The 18,694-nt window shown below is 45.0% G+C and overlaps 2 protein-coding genes across 2 annotated transcripts; one reads left to right on the forward strand and one right to left on the reverse strand.

Moving 5' to 3' along the window:
- The first annotated feature begins 15 nt into the window (after positions 1–15).
- Positions 16–9,945, forward strand: oclna (occludin a). Its single transcript, XM_030341215.1, has 9 exons — positions 16–172; positions 607–696; positions 1,429–2,125; positions 2,856–3,023; positions 4,283–4,410; positions 7,697–7,885; positions 8,214–8,385; positions 8,734–8,775; positions 9,361–9,945. Exons 2-9 carry the CDS (start codon positions 644–646, stop codon positions 9,454–9,456), a joined length of 1,545 nt encoding a protein of 514 aa, XP_030197075.1. The 5' UTR covers positions 16–172; positions 607–643; the 3' UTR covers positions 9,457–9,945.
- A 553-nt stretch (positions 9,946–10,498) lies between these two features.
- Positions 10,499–12,801, reverse strand: ankrd34ba (ankyrin repeat domain 34Ba). Its single transcript, XM_030341216.1, has one exon. It carries the CDS (start codon positions 12,783–12,785, stop codon positions 10,917–10,919), a length of 1,869 nt encoding a protein of 622 aa, XP_030197076.1. The 5' UTR covers positions 12,786–12,801; the 3' UTR covers positions 10,499–10,916.
- Between the last annotated feature and the right edge of the window lie 5,893 nt (positions 12,802–18,694).

An 18,694-nucleotide genomic window follows, 5' to 3' on the forward strand; every position in this document is an offset into this window, starting at 1 on the left:
GCTTGTCCTCGGTAACCGGAGAGGTTTCGGCCTACCTGGGAAAGTGGGCGGGGTTAGAGAGCCTACAAGTTGATCAAGGTGTGGCCCCCCCGATCGCAGTTCAACACTCGGGGACGTCCGTTTCGAGACGGCTTCAGTTCGATTCTTTCCTATGATCTAATAACGTCCATCGGTGAGTAACTCAACGAGATCTCTCGTCGATTTTTTTGTAAACTCTTGTGGGTTTGGCATGTGTTGATGTCGTGTGACTTCAGAGTTGTGTTATTCTGCATCAACATTGTATAATATGCGCGCTAGGATTACATCAAGCCAGACAAACAGGTGTGATGACAATAGGGGGTTTTGTTTTAAGGATCCCAGACCGATTCAGAACCCGCGATTTCTCCTTTTCTTGCTATAATCCCCGTTTATAAAAGCATAGGCCTACTATTACTACTATTATTGTTACTCACACCTGATAATAGATCAACGTTAATCTTGAAAAATGCACCTGTTGGGCGGTGGCTTCTATTGGCACATTGTTTAAAAAACAACTTTTATATGAAGTTAAATGATTGATAATTTGAATGCTTGTGATTTTTGATGTTTGACTTTATGGGCAAACAGGACGAAGCGAGACGCGAGGAGCTCGACAATACGAGGAATGTCCTCCAGGCCAAACGGGAGTCCGCCTCCCTACGAATCAGAAAACGCATAGTAAGTATTCTCCCAGCTTCCTTCTAGCAGGCTTTTCTCATCACCTGAAACAACAACCAGTGTAGAAACACCACAAGCAACCAGCACCACAAAAACAAAGTCTTCTTGACGACGCTGAAGTTGGCATCCGATTCGCAGCATCCGATTCGGCTTGAAAACCACTTAGAATCTTCAAATCGGTCCTGATTGAAAACCATTACACCTAGACTCTTCAAATGTGGACTACATTATCACAGTGAGGCTATACATTATGTAAAACATAGTTTCAGATTTGTGAAACCTTTACCCTATTTGTGAAAATGCAATACAGGCTTATTTGAATGCTTTTTAGGGGTCCAGACCGCATTGCATTTTCACAAATAGGTTAAGGTTTCACAAATCTGAAACTATGTTTTACATAATGTATAGCCTCACTGTGATAATTTAGTCCAGATTTGAAGAGTCTAGGTGTAGTGGTTTGTAATCAGGATCAGTTCTAATGCGGTCTGGACCCCTAAAAAGCATTAAAATGAGCCTGTATTGCATTTTTCACAAATAGAAAAAAGGTTTCACAAAACTGTAACTATGTTTATTATAATGTATAGCCTCACTGTGATAATTTAGTCCAGATTTGAAGAGTCTAGGTGTAGTGGTTTTCAATCAGGACCGATTTAAAGTGGACCAGCTGCTGAATCGGATGCTGCGAATTGGATGCCAACTTCAGCGTCGTGTAATCTTGTGTGTTGTCTCCAGTCCGCCCCCCACTGTCCAGCCAGCCTACTCCTACTACCCTGACGATGAGTTCCAACACTTCTACCGCTGGACCTCCCCCCCAGGGATCCTCAAGATCATGTCGGTCATCGTCATTGTTCTGTGCCTGGGCATTTTCGCCTGCGTGGCCTCCACCCTAGCCTGGGACAGCCAGAACGCTATGTCCGGGTTCGGCGGAGGGGGGTACGGCGCGGGGGGGTACGGCGCTGGCGGTGGGTACGGCGCTGGCGGTAGCTACGGTGGTGGCACCAGCTATGGCGGCGGCTACGGTGGCGGCAGCTACGGTGGCGGCGGCTATGGCGCGGGCAGTGGCTACGGCTACGGTGGCATCGGCGGCGGCTACAACGACCCCCGCAAGGGCAAAGGGTTCATGATTGCCATGGCGGCCATCACCTTCATCTTCGGGATGGTGGTGTTCATCATCATCGTCTCGCACCAGAGCCTGTGTCAGTCCAGGAGGTTCTACCTGGCGGTGGTGATCCTGTGCGCCATCCTGGCGTTGCTGATGCTCATCGCGACCATCGTGTACCTGGTGGCGGTGAACCCCATGGCGCAGTCGTCCAGCTCCATGTACGCCATGCAGATCCAGGGGCTCTGCGCCCAGTACCAGCAGCCGGCCACGACGGGGGTCTTTGTCAACCAGTACCTCTACCACTACTGTGTGGTCGAGCCCCAGGAGGTGAGTGGTGGTCCCAGGATGGGTCTCGTGGGTTTTGAATCTCTCTGTCTCTCTGTCTCTGTCTCTGTCTCTGTCTCTGTCTCTGTCTCTGTGTCTCTGTCTCTGTCTCTCTCTCTCGCTGTCTCTCTCTCGCTGTCTCTGTCTCTGTCTCTCTGTCTGTGTCTGTGTCTGTCTCTCTCTCTCTGTGTGTGTCTCTGTCTCTGTCTCTCGCTCTGTGTGTGTCTCTGTCTCTGTCTCTCGCTGTGTCTCTGTCTCTCTCTCTCGCTGTGTCTCTGTGTCTCTCTCTGTGTGTGTCTCTGTCTCTGTCTCTCGCTCTGTCTCTGTCTCTCGCTGTGTCTCTGTCTCTCTCTCTCGCTGTGTCTCTGTCTCTCTCTCTCTCTCTCTCTGTGTCTCTGTCTCTGTCTCTCGCTGTGTCTCTGACTCTCTCTCTCTCTGTGTCTCTGTCTCAGTCTCTGTCTCTGTCTCTCTGTCTCTCTCTCTGCTCTGTCTCTGTCTCTCGGTCTCTCTCTCTCTGTGTCTCTGTCTCGGTCTCTTTCTGTGTCTCTGTCTCTGCGTGTGTGTGTGTGTGCATTTAGGTTGCTCAATACTTTGAGTTTTTATCTTGTTTTAAGGTTTGTTACTTGTTATGGGTTCATGGCTGGTTTTGGTTTCTACTTTTTTGAATTTGTTCACCTTTTCGGAGTGTTTGCAGTCATTAACCCTTTGGTTTTTATTTCCCTGGTTTCGTCAGGCGATCGCCATTGTCTGCGGGTTCCTGGTGGTGGCGGCGCTGATCATCATGCTGGTGTTCGCTCTGAAGACCCGCCAGAAGATCCGCGGCTACGGGAAGAGCAACATCCTGTGGAAGAAGATTAAGGTGGTGGACGACCTGGCCCCCCCTGGGGACGTGGAGGCCTGGGTGAGCATCACTGCGTCCTGTTGCTGACCTTCCCTGTTTAACCTTATTTACTATTGCGTCGTTTTGTAAATGCTTTTATCCAAAGAACCTGTGAAGTGCATTTTAGGTTATGCCATTAAGGAACAGGTAGGAGTTATTTTGCTCAAGGGTATTGGGAGGTCGAAATTAAATTCCTTTTAGCTCATGGTTGAACAACCTCATCGCAAGACTATCCTGTTCTATTAAAGTTTGAAGTGCCTTTAAAAACACCATAAATATATATCAAATATTCTCAGCAGCAGGTACAGAAAGGACGAAGGCCCCTGTTGGGCAGGAGATATCTTTCGTTGAGTTGAGAAACTATCTTATATGTTTTTGAGGAGTGACCATGATCCTTTGGAAAGTTAACTTGTTTGTTTGAGCCACTAGCTATTGTTATTTTGAGGAGCTAGCGTGTTTGGGGTGGAAACAGCAATAGGAGGGAGAACGGCCGCGGTCTGCCTTGGCCTATCTCAAGTTCTTGTTGTCAAAGAGCTCCCGGAGCGTATTGCTCCCGGAGTGGTCGGACCGGTTTGGTCGCTGCTGCAGGTAGGTTTGACAGAACGGGGGAGGGGAACAGAGTGTGACACCAGGAACAGCGCTTGGTTTCTGGGTGTGGTGTTGACATGGATTGGGCTTTCATACTCCACGGTTTACAGCTGTTCCTGTTAGACTCAAACTCGAAGTCTCTCAAGGCGATATCAGAGGGTGGATTAGTCATTGTTGATGTTTATTAGTCACACTTGGTTCAGTGTGGTGGATAAGGTCTGATAGAATAGTTCAGTTCAGGTGGATTTGTGAAGGTGTTATTGTTGAACATCTTATCTATCAGTGAAGCCCCCCTGTTACCCCCACTATTTACTTTGATTGTTTACAGACAACACCACTACCTGTGGAGGTAGTTGTATAACTACCCCAAAATGCCATGGGTCGACAATTAAATGTCTTAACTTTTGTAATGTTAGTGTGATCCTTAACTATGTCAAATGGCTTTTAGTATATAATAATAATAATAATAATAATAATAATAATAATAATAATAATAATAATAATAATAGTTGATATTATTATAACTTGAGTAGTCTCAATCAACGCGTCAATAATAAACATCAACGAAATGATCATATTTTATTATAATTCACTTTAGAATTATTATTATTTACTTATAATTATTCCACTGGCCAGCTCTGTGGTCTTGTTTTGGCCTCCATTTTGAGCCCCTTGTGCCTCCTGTCTACCAGGTGAACAACGTGTCCGCTCTCCCAGAAGAGGAGCCCATGTCTGATTACCCAATGAAGCCGGCCGGCTCGAGGGAATACCTGGACGACTCCAGCTCCTACATCAAGCCCCCCAACGACTACAGCTCTGTGTGAGTATGACTATGGGTGTGTTTTTCTTGTTGCAATAATCTGTAAATGCGATAAAGTCGCTCTTCTCGAAACAGTTGAAGGCCAAATTTAACAGGAGCCAACAGGTTTTCAGATGCAGATACAGTTTTAACATGTTAAAAACTGGTTCAGCTATACTTTTACAGTGCTACAGAAAGGCCAGAAAGACAGTATTATTAGTATTAACCCTACATTTAACAGGGACTATGATTTGATAAATTGTTCGACTCGAGATCTGAGATAATGGACTCGGAGGTGTGTTAACTAATGCATGGGAATCAATAACATTGTTGGCACTGTTTCAACAAGCTGAAACAGAAGGCTGTATTGTCTGTTGGGGTCAGTTAGTAGCTCTAGCAGATCATTTACTGAGACAAATAAAGAAGGTTGAAATTTATTTTTTAATAAAGAGAATATCAAAAGGAAAGGGGCACAGTTGAATATAATTTATGGGTAGTTTCAGGATTATTATTTTTTTGACCGAGGAAGAAAAACATCTATCATGAGCAGGGGCGATTCTAGGTTCTGACTTTTGGGGGGGCTCGACCCCAGTAAGCCATAGGGGTATATGAAGTATTTAAAAGTTCCTGTCCAAGATTTTTTTTTTCCACAACCTTTATTTTCTTAGTTACTATGCTGTTTTATGTCTAAGCTATTGATAATGCAGTTCTGAACCACTAAAGTGATGAAAGGAAAAAAGATTGTTTGGATGAAGGAATAATCAATGAATGTGAACTGTAATAACAAATTTGAGGTGGATTAAATTTCCTTTGCGTAAATTTCACTCAAAAATGACCATATTTTCCTGAATATGTTACTGAAACACATTGGTACCACATGTACTAGATTAGTAATATGAGAAACATACCACTATTTCAGGAGCACTAAATTATGTCGCCTCACTTTCATGGACCCATACAATTTTATAAATTGTATCAACATACATTTTTATAAAACTTGTGATGCAAAAAAATCCACAAGTACATCATGTACTAGCCGAATACTATGAGAAACAGACCACTATTTCGGGAGCACTAAACTATGTTGTCTCACTTTCAGGGACCCATACATTTTTTATAAAACTTATAAATAAAAGGGTGCTAATTTTCAGTTTAAAAACAACAGCTTGCATTATTTCATCAGCTGAGGGCGTTTTCATTGCCATAACAACGTGAGGTATTCAACTAGTACAACATGTTTTAGTAAAAGTAATACAATTAGCGGAGATAACATCTGCAACAACTTAAAACAATTTCCAAGTTCAGTTTATTAACTCAACTTCTAATATTAAAACAAGACTGCTAAGTCTGTGTGAATTTCAAAACAGAGAAACAAGAGCAAATGATTCACTGGGGTTTGCATTTAATTAAAAATATTTTTAAACAGTAAACATTGGTCACTTGTCAGCTTCACCAGCTTATTCCCTTTCAAAAAAAAAAATATGTTCATCTTTCAAGCATGAATAAAGACACCAAGTCCCTCTGTCATGACTTTGTAAGATCTAAATTCTTGTAATACTTCTGGCCATTGGTATTATGTTTATTGAAAATAAAATAAAATACGCAACTTATTAAGTTGAATAAATAAATAAGACACTAAGTCCCCTCTGCCATTCACGCCCCCCCCTGACGCCTTTAATCAGCTGAGGGCATTTTAGTATTTAGTATTTAGTATTTAGTATTAGTATTAGAGTCTCATAGTATTAGAACATGTTGTACTTGTTGATTAGCTCACGTCGTTATGGCAATGAATACGCCCATAGCTGATAAAATAATGCCAGCGGTTGCCATGCCAACTTTTCTACTCCTTGCACCTTATCATGCTTATCATGCTACGCAGCATTACAAGGCTCTGCCGACTAAAACATGAAGCAATTCAAGAAGAGGCATAGATAGAATCACCTCGTGGTCAACTGTCATTTAATAGACATCTGACAGATTATGTCAAGGTTTTAAAATGATTTATTATTAATACCAAGTCATGTTATAACATTTTCTGATAAAGACTAGCTAGCCTCTTTGACAGACAAAACAGCAGAAACTATGTTGGGTGCGCTCGTGCTGCATTTTTGGTTTTGTCAAACAGGAGACGCCCACCCACCAATCAGAGGTTAGAGATTCCTGGAGGAAGGTTGGCTCGATTTCACTAGCCCATTTGAGCCTGTTCATTAGTGTACAGCATCCATCCTTTCATTGCTTGTGTAAAAAAAAAAAGGTAGATTATTAGATTTGAGGACGAAACGATAGGGTGGGCTAATTTAAGTTTTGGGTGGGCTTGAGCCCACCCCAAAAAGGTCTAGCTTCGCCACTGATCATGAGTAATATTTTGTAGTGAAATCATTTGAAGGGTCGTCTTTCCTACAAGATGAAACTCATTACCATAGTACTGGTTCATGCTGGTTCATACGTGCTTCTAATAAAAATGTACTGCCACCCGCATAGAAAAAACGTAAATAGAGTAAATGCTGAATCTGTAGTTCCATTGTATTCTTCCCAAAAACAGTATTAAAGAGAGATTTGCTGTCCTAAGAAGTGCATATTGTGCTTTAGCTCTCATACCCACATTGCTGACATCATCACTATAGAACCAGTATAACTTCTAATTCTCCTGGTTTCTAAAAGGAAATAAGGGAAATTATAGTTTGTGTATTATTCCAATAACGATGAAGGTAATGTAATATTACATCAGCATCAATAATACTAGCAGTCACATCTTCTTTCCACAATAAAAAAAGTGGCAGGATAATGGTACTGGCTAAGGTGTTTGGACTCCCAGCCAAATAGGTACTGGGTTTGATTCCCCTCGAAGTAGTCATCCTTGAGGAAGATTTCTAAGCCCTAACCTGCTCCTTCAACCTGCATCTAAGTTCACTGCATCTAAAATAGTCTTCTGAAATAACCAAGTAATTTAAATAAATGGTAAGTGGTAATTAGAGTAGTCAAATAACTATAAAGTTAATATTAATGCTCCATAGTTTGTAGAGTAGTCAAATAACTAAATAGTTAATATAAAGGGTACATAGTAAGTAGAGTAGGGTCAAATACCTAAATCGTTTTATATTAATACTTCATATTAAGTAGAGTAGGGTCAATGTTTAGTATCCACAAGGGGGCGTTGATTTGTTTTACAACAGTGGTCACAGTGACCCAGCAATTCACAAAACAAACAAATGATGTTATCCTCGGCAGAAATGGAACGCCTTCTATCCATCTGTGCTGTTGTTGACCAAACTGAAAATGAAACTGAAACTCTCTCCCCTGCGTCCAGGCCCCGGTTGGACGAGGACTTTCTTGCCAGCAACAGCGCGGCTCCGTACAGCAGCATCTCCGAGCCGGCCAGCTCCACCGCCAAGCCCAAGAAGAGGCGCCCTCGCCGGGCACGCCAGCCCGACGGACAGACGTACGAGACGGACTACAACTCCTCGGGAGACGAGCTGGACGACGACGACTATGACAGGTAACGGAGAAGTGCATTTGGGAAGGGGCAACCTCGGCCCAAGAAGGTACAGGGTTCGATCCCCTGCCCCAATGGCTGTAACCTTGAGCCAGATGCCTAAGCCATCCCTGCTTTATAATGCCAGCGTTTCTGGTTACGGATCCAATATTATTATTGCTATTGTTAAAAGATGATTATTATTATAATCAATATTGAGATGTATTGTTGCTATTATTATTGTTATTAATCCCCACTTTGTTTAACCTTAATTTTTATAATATCTTTTTAAAAACTTTTTTCTTACTCTTTTAATGTTGTTGTATATATTTTTTTACTTTTCCCCCTACAGCGAGTTCCCCCGCATCACCAACGAGGACACTCGCATTGCGTACAAGCAGGAGTTTGACCGCGACCATCAGGAATACAAGGACCTCCAGGCCGAGTTGGACAGCGTCAACAGGAAGCTGTCGGACGTGGACAAGGAGCTGGACGACCTGCAGCCTGGCAGCCCCCAGTTTCTGGTGAGTAATCGATTTTTTTTTTTCCCTCTTTTTTCCCCCCCCCCATCCTGGTTGGGATTGTAGAACGAGGGAGAGGCGAAGTTTTGCATGCATGTGATTGGTTTGTATTGAGGGAGGACATCTTTTATACGTGTTTGAATACAGACAGGATGTAGGTTGAGATAGACAGGTAATTGACATGTAGCATCGGACAGCATGTTGGAATCGAACCTGCGGTCGCTTTACACATCACATTTCCGCCGTAGTTGGGCGCATTAGATCATCCTTAAACCGTTTGTCAATCTCTACTTGTGTAACATGTCTTGGTTGGGGGATTCTCTAATACTGTGTCACACGTTGTCTTCACAGGATGCACTGGATGAGTACAACAAGCTGAAGGACTATAAGAAGGTATACAATGGCCACTGTATTCAATAGACATCAGATTAAACTGCAAATTCAAGACTCGTACCAATAGCACCTTTTTCGTAATTGTGTTTATTCTCTCGTGTGAACAGATTTAGGCGTGCTTTATTTGATTTAGTCACACAGTCTGCATATCACCTAATGAATAAGCAACTGTATTTCACAGCAGTAAACTCACCCAAACTGCACATTGGAGAACAATTCATGATTCATTTTCTTGTGTGAATTCTAAGCATGATAACATCTAAATATTGGCTGCTTTTAAAGATGAATAAGCAACTGTATTTCATAGCTTCATAATCATAATGATTTTCTGCATTATCTTTTCTGTGTATTTGTTGGCATGTAAATCTATATAATGAATTATAATATTATAGAATTATTATTTTCCCCACAAAGTCTGCAGATTTACAAATGAATAAGGAATTTCAAAGCTTGGAAATGAAACTCAAATACCACTTTTTTGCCATTTGTGTGTGTGTATGCTTGTGCATTTCTAAACACGTAATACCTCAATAATAATAGAAATAGCCTCCAGTAATTCATTTATCCCCCCCCCCCCCCCCCCAGTCTGCAGCCTACCAGATGAAGAAGCGGAGGTCTAAGTATCTGAAGGGGAAGCTGAACCACATCAAGAGGATGGTGAGCGACTACGACCGTGCCTGAACAGAGCCCCTCTCGTCCCTCCCCCAGTCCCGCCCTTGTGGTGCTCTCCTCCCAGCCAGGAGCCTCTCTCTCTGCTGTGCTCTGTCCCTTACGGTCTCTAAGCTGGGAATCAACCAACCACGCAGAGTTTTGAGCCAATTTTAAAAAGCCAACGAACAGGAAACTGTTGGCTAGGCTGGATGACTTTTACCTGATGGACGCTGCGGGGAATGTGTCCTCACTATACACATGTTGATTTTACTCTTAACTTACTTTATTTTTTTATTTTTTGTGATGATCTTTTGAGATGCGCTCAGCCAGCGTCCTGGTTGAGTGCAAAACATGTAAATATTTGGGAAGCATTTTTTATGTCATTGTCGTGTCGTCATATGAAATGTTTTTATGGTACATGAGAAAAGTCAACCTCGGCTCTTAATAGTTTTTAAACTTCTTTTATGATGTGTTATGTCTTTTTTTAATTATAATAAATAATGAAAGGACATTGTTGTGGACATGTTTTAAGGTGTTTTGTTTCATCTGCTTAGTCATACTACACTCAAAACACTTTCTTTTTGTGGTGGATTGTGGCTTTCCAACATTTTTATTTTATCTCCAAGCGGTGTCTTGTTGACTTCTAATTTGGGCACATTCTAGCAGCTGAAGCTGACGTTGGGGAAGTTATTTCTACTAGTTGGAGCAAACCAACACACTAAAGCGGCAGAAGCAATTTATTTAGCCCAAGGTACGCCCAGCTTTTGTTTTCTAAACTGCTATAATTTCCCATGCTTTAATTGATGGACAACATAATCCAAAAACTTTAAGGTTAAGATGTGAATAATGTTGCATTCATCTCAAGTAGGACCTTGTTTCTGAAGATGCTGGTATGGGTTAAAGATCCATTCAGAATCAATGTGCACCAAGCTTTGCCCATACTTCGGAAGTAAAGAGATGGAAAAAGCATCTAAGGACGTAATATAAGCAGTACATATCACAGATGGAAGTATCCACTACACAACTACCTACTATGTGATTGGTCAGCCGCTTGGCTATGAAGCCAGGAGGGAAATAGACCCCGCCCATTAAATCAGCATAAAGGAATAGAAGGAAATATACTTAAAATTGCAATGGATTTCAAAAATCCCTTTCTGATGCTTAATTCAAAGCTTGATAACCCTTAATATCATAATTGTAAGTACATGATGGATTTCTGTTGTCCATCACTTTAAGTTAAAACATCAACCAAGTTGCGTTTCGTCTGGGGGCCTTCGTGGCTGAACATCCAGTCGATATCAAGCTCTGTTTCGTTCTGATTCGATCGAGTACACCCCACTTTAGAGTTCAAACATAAATGGCATTGTTTTTTTGGTTGCTTGTTGCTTTTATCTGTCGACCAGTATTGCCCGTACACACCAAACCAGGAGCAGTGTTGAGTCTAGTGGAGGGCCTTTCTGAGGGTCCGGGGTCGGGGGGGCCCCGGTCGGTCAGGCCGCTTTCAGCTGCTCGCTCTGCATGGAGTGCCTCCTCAACAAGGCCCTCCGGCTCACCTCCTTGGGGGGTCCGGGCGGAGCGCAGGGGACAAACGTCTTGAGGCCCGATATCTTCTCGCAGGGGGGGTCGTGACCGGCGGTCCGAGCCGCCCTGCCCCCGCCCCCGCCCCCCGCCGGGCTGTGGTTGTACTGGGGGCTCAGCTGCAGCGGCGGCAGGCTCCGGGGGGGGTACTGCCCCGAGCCCTGATCCAGGAGGAAGGCCCCGGACCCCCGGCGCTCAAACCACGGAACGGCCCTCCTGGCCGCCGGGCCCGGCCCCTCCAGAGACTCCCTGGAGGCGGAGAACCCGGAGCCCCCCAGGGTGGAGGAGCGCAAGGTGGCCAGCCGCCGGCACCCGGCGGCGGCGGCGGGGGGGGGTCTGGCCCTCTCCTGGGTCTCCTCCGGGCTGGCGGTCTTCAGGGTGAGCTGGGGGTCGGAGGCGTAGTGGTCGGCGCCCAGCTTGCGGCGGTGGATGATGCTGTCCAGGCCGGAGAGCGCCGCGCCGTGGGTCTTGCCGCAGCTGAAGGAGGCGGAGGGGGAGACGGCACCGCCCGGGCCCGGGCCCCCGGCCGGGTGCTGCGGGGTGTGGAGGTTGGGGTGCGAGGCCGAGTGGGGGGAGCTGATGCCCGGTAAGGAGATGGTGTGATGCCCTCGTTTGGGGTCGCCCCCCCGCACCAGCGCTTCCTCCCCGGCGCCCTCCTCCCCTCCCCCGGCTTGGCTTCCTCTCTTCTCCGCTGCGGACCTTTGGTTGGACTGGTTCAGGCCGTCCGTCACCATGGCGATGCCGGGACCTCTGGGGCGGTCGTAGCTCACCAGGGCGGGGGGGTAGGTGTTTTGGCTGTTGCTGCTGCTGCTGCTGGCTTTCCTCCCGGTGTCGGATGCGTCGGGTTTGGGGTGCCCGTGGAAGATCTCCACCTTGGGGGGGCCGCTCTCCCACGGGCGGTTCTCCGGCAACGAGGGCGGGGGTTCGGCCACGGCGGGAGGAACCCGCGAGGAACCCGCCGACGCGGGGATCTTGAGCCAGGGTTCGGAGTTCAACCTCAGGAGGGGCTGCTGCTGCAGGCGGCCGGGCAAGCGCCGCCTCTGCTGCGGCCCCGGGTCCCGGAGCCGCGTCGGGGAGCAGGGGTTGGAGTGGTTCCCGCCGCTGCACGCGAAGCACTGGTTCTCCTTGAAGGAGAACACCTGCTTGTGGGGGCCCGAGGCCGACCCGGGCCCCGTGCCCAGCGGGGACGTGATGATCTGGATCTCGGAGGGCGAGGCGGGCGCCTGGGAGGCCCGGACGTCCAGCGCGAGGTGGGGCGCCAGGCCGTGGCGGTACTGCCGGGCGCGGGCCCTCCCGTTGGGGACGCTGTCGGTGGTGATGATGATCACCTCCTTGCCCTGGCCCTTGTAGGCGTCCAGCAGCAGCCTCAGGACCTTCTGGTCGCCGGCGGTGACGGCGTACACCAGCGCCGAGGTCCCGCTCTGGTCCTCCAGGCCGAGGTCTGCGCCGCCGGCCAGCAGCAGGGCCACCAGCTCGGGGCCGGCGTGCTCGCGGCAGGCGTGCATCAGCGCGGAGCGGCCGTCCTGGTCCTGGATGTTGGGGTCGGCGCCCCGCTCCAGCAGGTACTTGAGGAGCTTGCCGCGGCTGGCGCTCTGGCCGTCGGCGTGCTGCGTGCGGCACGCCACCATCAGCGGCGTCTGGCCGTGGCGGTCGCTCTCGTTGATGTAGGCTCCGCCCTCCAGGAGCAGCCGGGTGAGGCGCAGGCGCCGCAGGTACACGGCGCGCAGGAGGGGGTGGGCCGAGTCGCCCGCCACGCCCGTCACACACTCTTCTTCATCCATGGCTGGTTCAATACACCCTGGCAGGGGGGGGGACGGTCTGGGAACTGCGGGATTAGAACACGATGCTTAAAGGCCGTGTTGCAGGGTTTATTTTCAAACGAATTTGTGCAATTTGCTTGTTGGTAATAAAGATTTAAACTGTTATTTATTGTATTTATTGTTGTTAGGTATCACAAAACGGAATGTAATACGAAAAAGTAGGTACTATTTTAGCGGTTTGCTATTGATTCTCATTTCCCCCAGAATGCATTGCATGACGACGCGTTGGGGAGACACGGACCAAAGCCGCATTGAGACCCTTGAGGGTAGAGAGTGTTCAGCAGATTATACAGATATATAGATAAATGCATAGATATTATATATAGTTAGTATATGCTACACATGAACCTCCTAAGATGGCGCAATTTGATTGGTTCGCTATCTCGGGATATTGGGCAATATCCCATGATTGAAATCTCAAACTCGATATTGTTTTCATTGCAAAATGTCCGCTAATAACAACAAATAAACCTTCGGTCTCGGGGGGTATTCCCCACTATTTAGTTCGCCTTCGGCGAATAATTGTTCATTTATAGCCTAGATAGATATATAGCCTAGTCAAGTCTTGATTAATACCAAACTACACAAATCGTCGGGAATTCATTTAGGTGACTCGGCTCACGCAGTATAGACCAAGTAGAACAAGTCTGACTGGACATACACAAAATAATCGCATTACAACTAGACACAAGCGTTGATAGATAGATAGATGGATTGACAGATAGAAAGATAATTAAATATGTTCTATTATTTGCCTTGCGGAGCCAGCCAATCCTGTGCGTGTATGCAAATTAGCCATGTGCGCCTAACGCAAGAAAGAGTGATGTTGAGAAGTCGTACTGAAAACGGATAGCAAGCGAAAGCTAAACCAGACTGTATCAATCACATACTTTGGGTCCATTCTAACTTATGGTAAGAGGCTAGTCTTTAAATCTTTGCAGTGACTGAATGTTGATGATAAAACTGATTGTTTTGCATACATTGAGTGTGTGCGACTGTGCCTGTGTCCTTCCGGCTTCGGCATACTGCATGGTTATGAAGGCCTTGTGGTTAGTTGCGGTCTTAGTGAAGCAGCCTAGCCTTGGAGTTGGATAAGTTGGAGTGATTGTGTACTGTACGGGCGTGCGAGAATGAGAGAGAGCACACCCGGCGTGGTAATGTTTAGCTTGTTGTGGGCTGTCTGTCAGCATCCGCCGGGTTGGACGATGTGCTTTGTGTATGTGTTCAATGTACATCTGTCGTATTTGCGATAAGATGGTTAAATAATGTCACACCACGATCGGTTATACTTGCAGGCACTCATTTGCAAGTGCACTGATTGGGTGTCCGATAGGCTAAGTTAGCCCATAGCTAGCATTATGCCTTCTATTTCTAGATCTTCTGACTAAGTTTACCGGTACTTACGACATAATTGCTGTCGCTAGATTTAAAGAAAACGTTGACTTTCACTCGGTGCTATTCACTGACAGTAAAAATAAATAAAAGTGTCGTTATTGTATGGCTGCACTGCTGTTCATTGACTTGCTCAAGCGCTCTGCGTTGCTAAAAGATAGCAACTCTCCACTCATTCTCCTCTGACCATGCATTTAATTGGCTTTGACCGCCATCAGTTCTCGGCAATTCCCCATTCGCCCTCTCACGTCTGACAGGTTCGAAATTATACAGCTGTGGGCCATCATACATGTTATTTGGGCTTCTTGCCACCTCTTAGACGCCATAGTTCTAGTACTAGGCTGAGGCTACCTTCCACCACGTCTCCCCAACGTGACGTCATCGCCGAATGGGTTAGAAAACACCCGTTACTGACAAAAACTGGACTTTAACATTATTTTGGAGACATTTTGACACGCATATTTTGAGTGCTTTACGTAACCATTAATCAAAGCTTCCGGTTAACCTGCACGTAGGACTTTAAACCTGCGCTAGGTTCGTCTCATCGTTAGCAGCCTCTAGTGGCTGGAGTTGGAGCTACAGTTATTGTTACATCATTGTCAGGCAGACACTTGCTGTCCTCTGGGAAATTTCATAAATAACGACCAGAATTAAACGATTTATTTCAAACCGGAAATTTAAAAAATAATTAGAGAATTAAACAGGTTTGTTACGACCAAATACTGACGGGGTAACACCTGTTAACCTCTATAAACAGACCGTTTAGCAGATGGGTTGTGAGAATGCTTGTTGGGTAACATGAATACCAATAGGATAACCTCCCATGTATTTATTAAGGCAGGAGAAAACACTGGTGTCTGAAACATTGCATTGAACAACAACCTAAAAATAAATTAATGACATGTTTGCATTTGCATTTTAGTGTCTTCATATTTTGTATGTGATCACCAACATGAGCATAGAGAATTCCTTGTTTAAGTGTTCTCTTAGAATGACTTATATAAAGGCGAGCACATGCGTTAAAAGGCGTCTGTTGGTGACGAACAACACAGCCAAGGTCGTGTTTTACTGTGGCTGCAGCTCAAATATATTTCTGTCAATGTGACAAGACAGCAGCTACAGTACAGTTTAATATGAGAACCCTGTATGTCTTCCACCCGCTGTAGTCTTCAGCCATGAGTATTAGATATTGGTCTGATCCCCATAGGAACTACAACTCTGACCTCACACTCATTCTAGCCACGCCATCAGCCTCAAACTCCCAGAATGCATCGCCCTGGCTTTGTGACTCAGAATGAGAGGGGTGGCAAAAGTCAATTTTGGTAATGGAACAGGAAGAACCCTGACAAGATGGCGAGTGACAAATTGCAGATAAGGATTAAGTACACATAATGACCCTGGCATAAACCGTGCAGTAGTGTTAAGATGTCTGATACGAATGTAAAAGTGCCTGATTTAGTCCTCCTGTATTTCTACTGTGAATGTGTGTATGTGTGTGTCTGTGCACATGTGAGCAAGTGCATTGTTGTGTAATTCCTGTATCTGGTTGGTGTGTGTGTGTGCATGTACATGTGTGTGTGTGCGTGTGTTTGATTCCTGTACCTGATTGGTGTGTGTGTGTGTGTGAGTGTGTGTGTGTGTGTGTGTGTCTGTGCGCGCATAAGCCTGTGCATGTGTGTTCTGTATCTGGGTGGTGTGTATGTATGTGTGCGTGTTTGTGTGTGTATATAATTCCTGTATCTGAGTGGTGTGTGTGTGTGTGTGTGTGTGTGTCTGTGTGTTTTTAATACCTGTATCTGGGTGGTGTGTGTGTACGTGTGTGTGTGTGTTTGTGTGTGTGTGTGTCTGTCAGTGCATATAATGTGTGTGTGTGTGTGTGTGTGTGTGTGTGTGTGTGTGTGTGTGTGTGTGTGTGTGTGTGTGTGTGTGTGTGTGTGTGTGTGTGTGTGTGTGTGTGTGTATAATACCTGTATCTGGGTGGTTTGTGTGTGTGTGTAGTGTGTCATGTGTGGGAGTCAGTAGAGGCTCTGTTTGTTAGCTATCCTTGTGACTACAGGCTTTTGTGATACTTAGAGAATTTGGACTGCGTATGTTTCTGTCACGGAAGGCTAGATTATACTCAGGTCAGAATCCTCCACAGTTTTTCCACTTTTTTTGTTTTGTAGGCGTTAAGTGTGTGTGTGTGTGTGTGTGTGTGTGTGTGTGTGTGTCGTCCACACAGATATGTGAAATACACTGGCAAGATAATGATTTGGGGTTGCGCAATCCCAGTATAACAAATACGGCGTATGTATATATTATTGTTCTACATTATACAAGACAGTATGGATTTCTTTATGTGTGCTGTGGGTTCAGTGTAACAGTCGGTGAAGTGCTAACAGAGTGGCTGTCGGATACAACAGCAGGAACTCACGTTTATGTAAAGAGGTTGGTCTGACTACTCAGCCCCTAGTTCTGCAGTGTGTGTGTGTGTGTGTGTGTGTGTGTGTGTGTGTGTGTGTGTGCATACGTGTGTGTGTGTGTGCCTGCATGTGTGTGTATTTGTTTGTGTATGTGCGCATGTGTGTGTACAAGTGTGCGTGTGCATGTGTGTGTGCTCAAGTGTGTGCCACAGCTATATGCAAAATCAGTGAATCACAGTTTTGATCAGTTATAGAATACCTCTTAACGCAAGCTACTTTCAACTACAACATATATTCTATACTTCTAATAACGCAATTGATAAGATCATCAACAATCAATACAATACAAATCAATACCTCCGGAGATAGCTTAGTACCTTAGTACCCTAAAATACATTGACCTCAAATCCAAAATTACATCCACAGTATTTAATTTACAATATAAGCTGTGAAGAAGCTTATATTGAAACAATAGGAAATTGATCTGTCTGTTGTAGTGACAATGAACGCCAAATCCCATTTAAAGACAACACTCAAAGATGTCATCCTTTTGTCAGAGATGAGTGAAGACAAAAGGCTCACATGCATGGTACATACCACTCCTGGCTGGGGAACGCTCCTCTTCTGCTCTAGATTGTTCAGTAGCAGTATGACCAGTATATATATCTCTCTCTCTCTCTCTCTCTCTCTCTCTCTCTCTCTCTCTCTCTCTCTCTCTCTCTCTCTCTCTCTCTCTCTCTCTCTCTCTCTCTCTCTCTCTCTCTCTCTCTCTCTCTCTCTCTCTCTCTCTCTCTCTCTCTCTCTCTCTCTCTCTCTCTCTCTCTCTCTCTCTCTCTCTCTCTCTCTCTCTCTCTCTCTCTCTCTCCCCCTCTCTCTCTCTCGCTCAGTCCCTATGCCGCTTTTTTTTTGATTTCTTGCACGAATGAGAGTGGAGAGAGAGAGACATATAAATGTGTCATCGCTGTGGTCTGAGAAACAATGAGTCCGTAGCTTAGCAGCAGGAGAGAGACCTCCAGAACACATACGCGCACGCATAAACACTTCAACAAAAGTGAAACGTTTTCACACACAAACACACACACACAAAAGTGAAACGTTATTACACACACAAATGCATACAAAAATCCTGCATGTATTTTTCCTTTGATGAAAATTGTGATAAAATCTAACCAAAAATGTTCATGAAAACAACAAGTGCATTTAGCAAAGTGGCACAGGAAGTATGAAAAAAAAAAACCTTTTTCTTTTTATCAATGCCATCTCTATGACAACCGCCATGGAAATGGAATGACGGGAAAAAACATATTTTACCGTCAGAAACCATTCTGTGTGTGTGTGTGTGTGTGTGTGTGTGTGTGTGTGTGTGTGTGTGTGTGTGTGTGTGTGTGTGTGTGTGTGTGTGTGTGTGCGTGTATGAATGGTTGAAATAGGGTTCTATCCATCTGACTGATTGTTGGTTAATGGACATCACATAACAATGTACACTTAATTCATACGTTTTGTATTCACTTGAAAAATTATGTGTAAGTGGAATTTCCGAAATAGACTATATAATAATAGACACTACACATACTATTACTTTCTTACTTCATAATTCTTACTACATAAGCCTGTTTTTTTTCAATCTTACAGGATCATGAAACGTTATCTTACATGGTCTTCTTTTACAGATCGTATCCATAGTAACAAGTTGTATGCCATGAAGTGTCATGGTCGTACACCAGGTGTCACTATCATCAAGTCATTCCAAAGCTGCCAACCCGTTTTTAGGATCTGAAAGAAATTATTCAGTTTCTTCTGTCTCAGCAATAGAGAAGAATATGATTCTTAGGATAGACTTGTTTTACATTTCCTGTGCACGCCTACTATCATTTTATTAATTAAATGATCTAAAAACACTTAAACTAAGAATTTAAGAACGGCCTACCATTTCCAAAAAAGAATAGCACAGAAAGACAATATTAGACCTACCACTAATAAAGGACTCATTTTCATTAAAGATGTAGTAGCTTAGCGGAGCAGTTGCATGTTCTGTTGGAGCTGAAGTGCTCATGGAACACGTCTGAAAAGTGGGGT

This window comes from Gadus morhua, chromosome 19 (assembly GCF_902167405.1).
Source record: "Gadus morhua chromosome 19, gadMor3.0, whole genome shotgun sequence".
Classification (NCBI taxonomy): Eukaryota; Metazoa; Chordata; class Actinopteri; order Gadiformes; family Gadidae; genus Gadus; species Gadus morhua.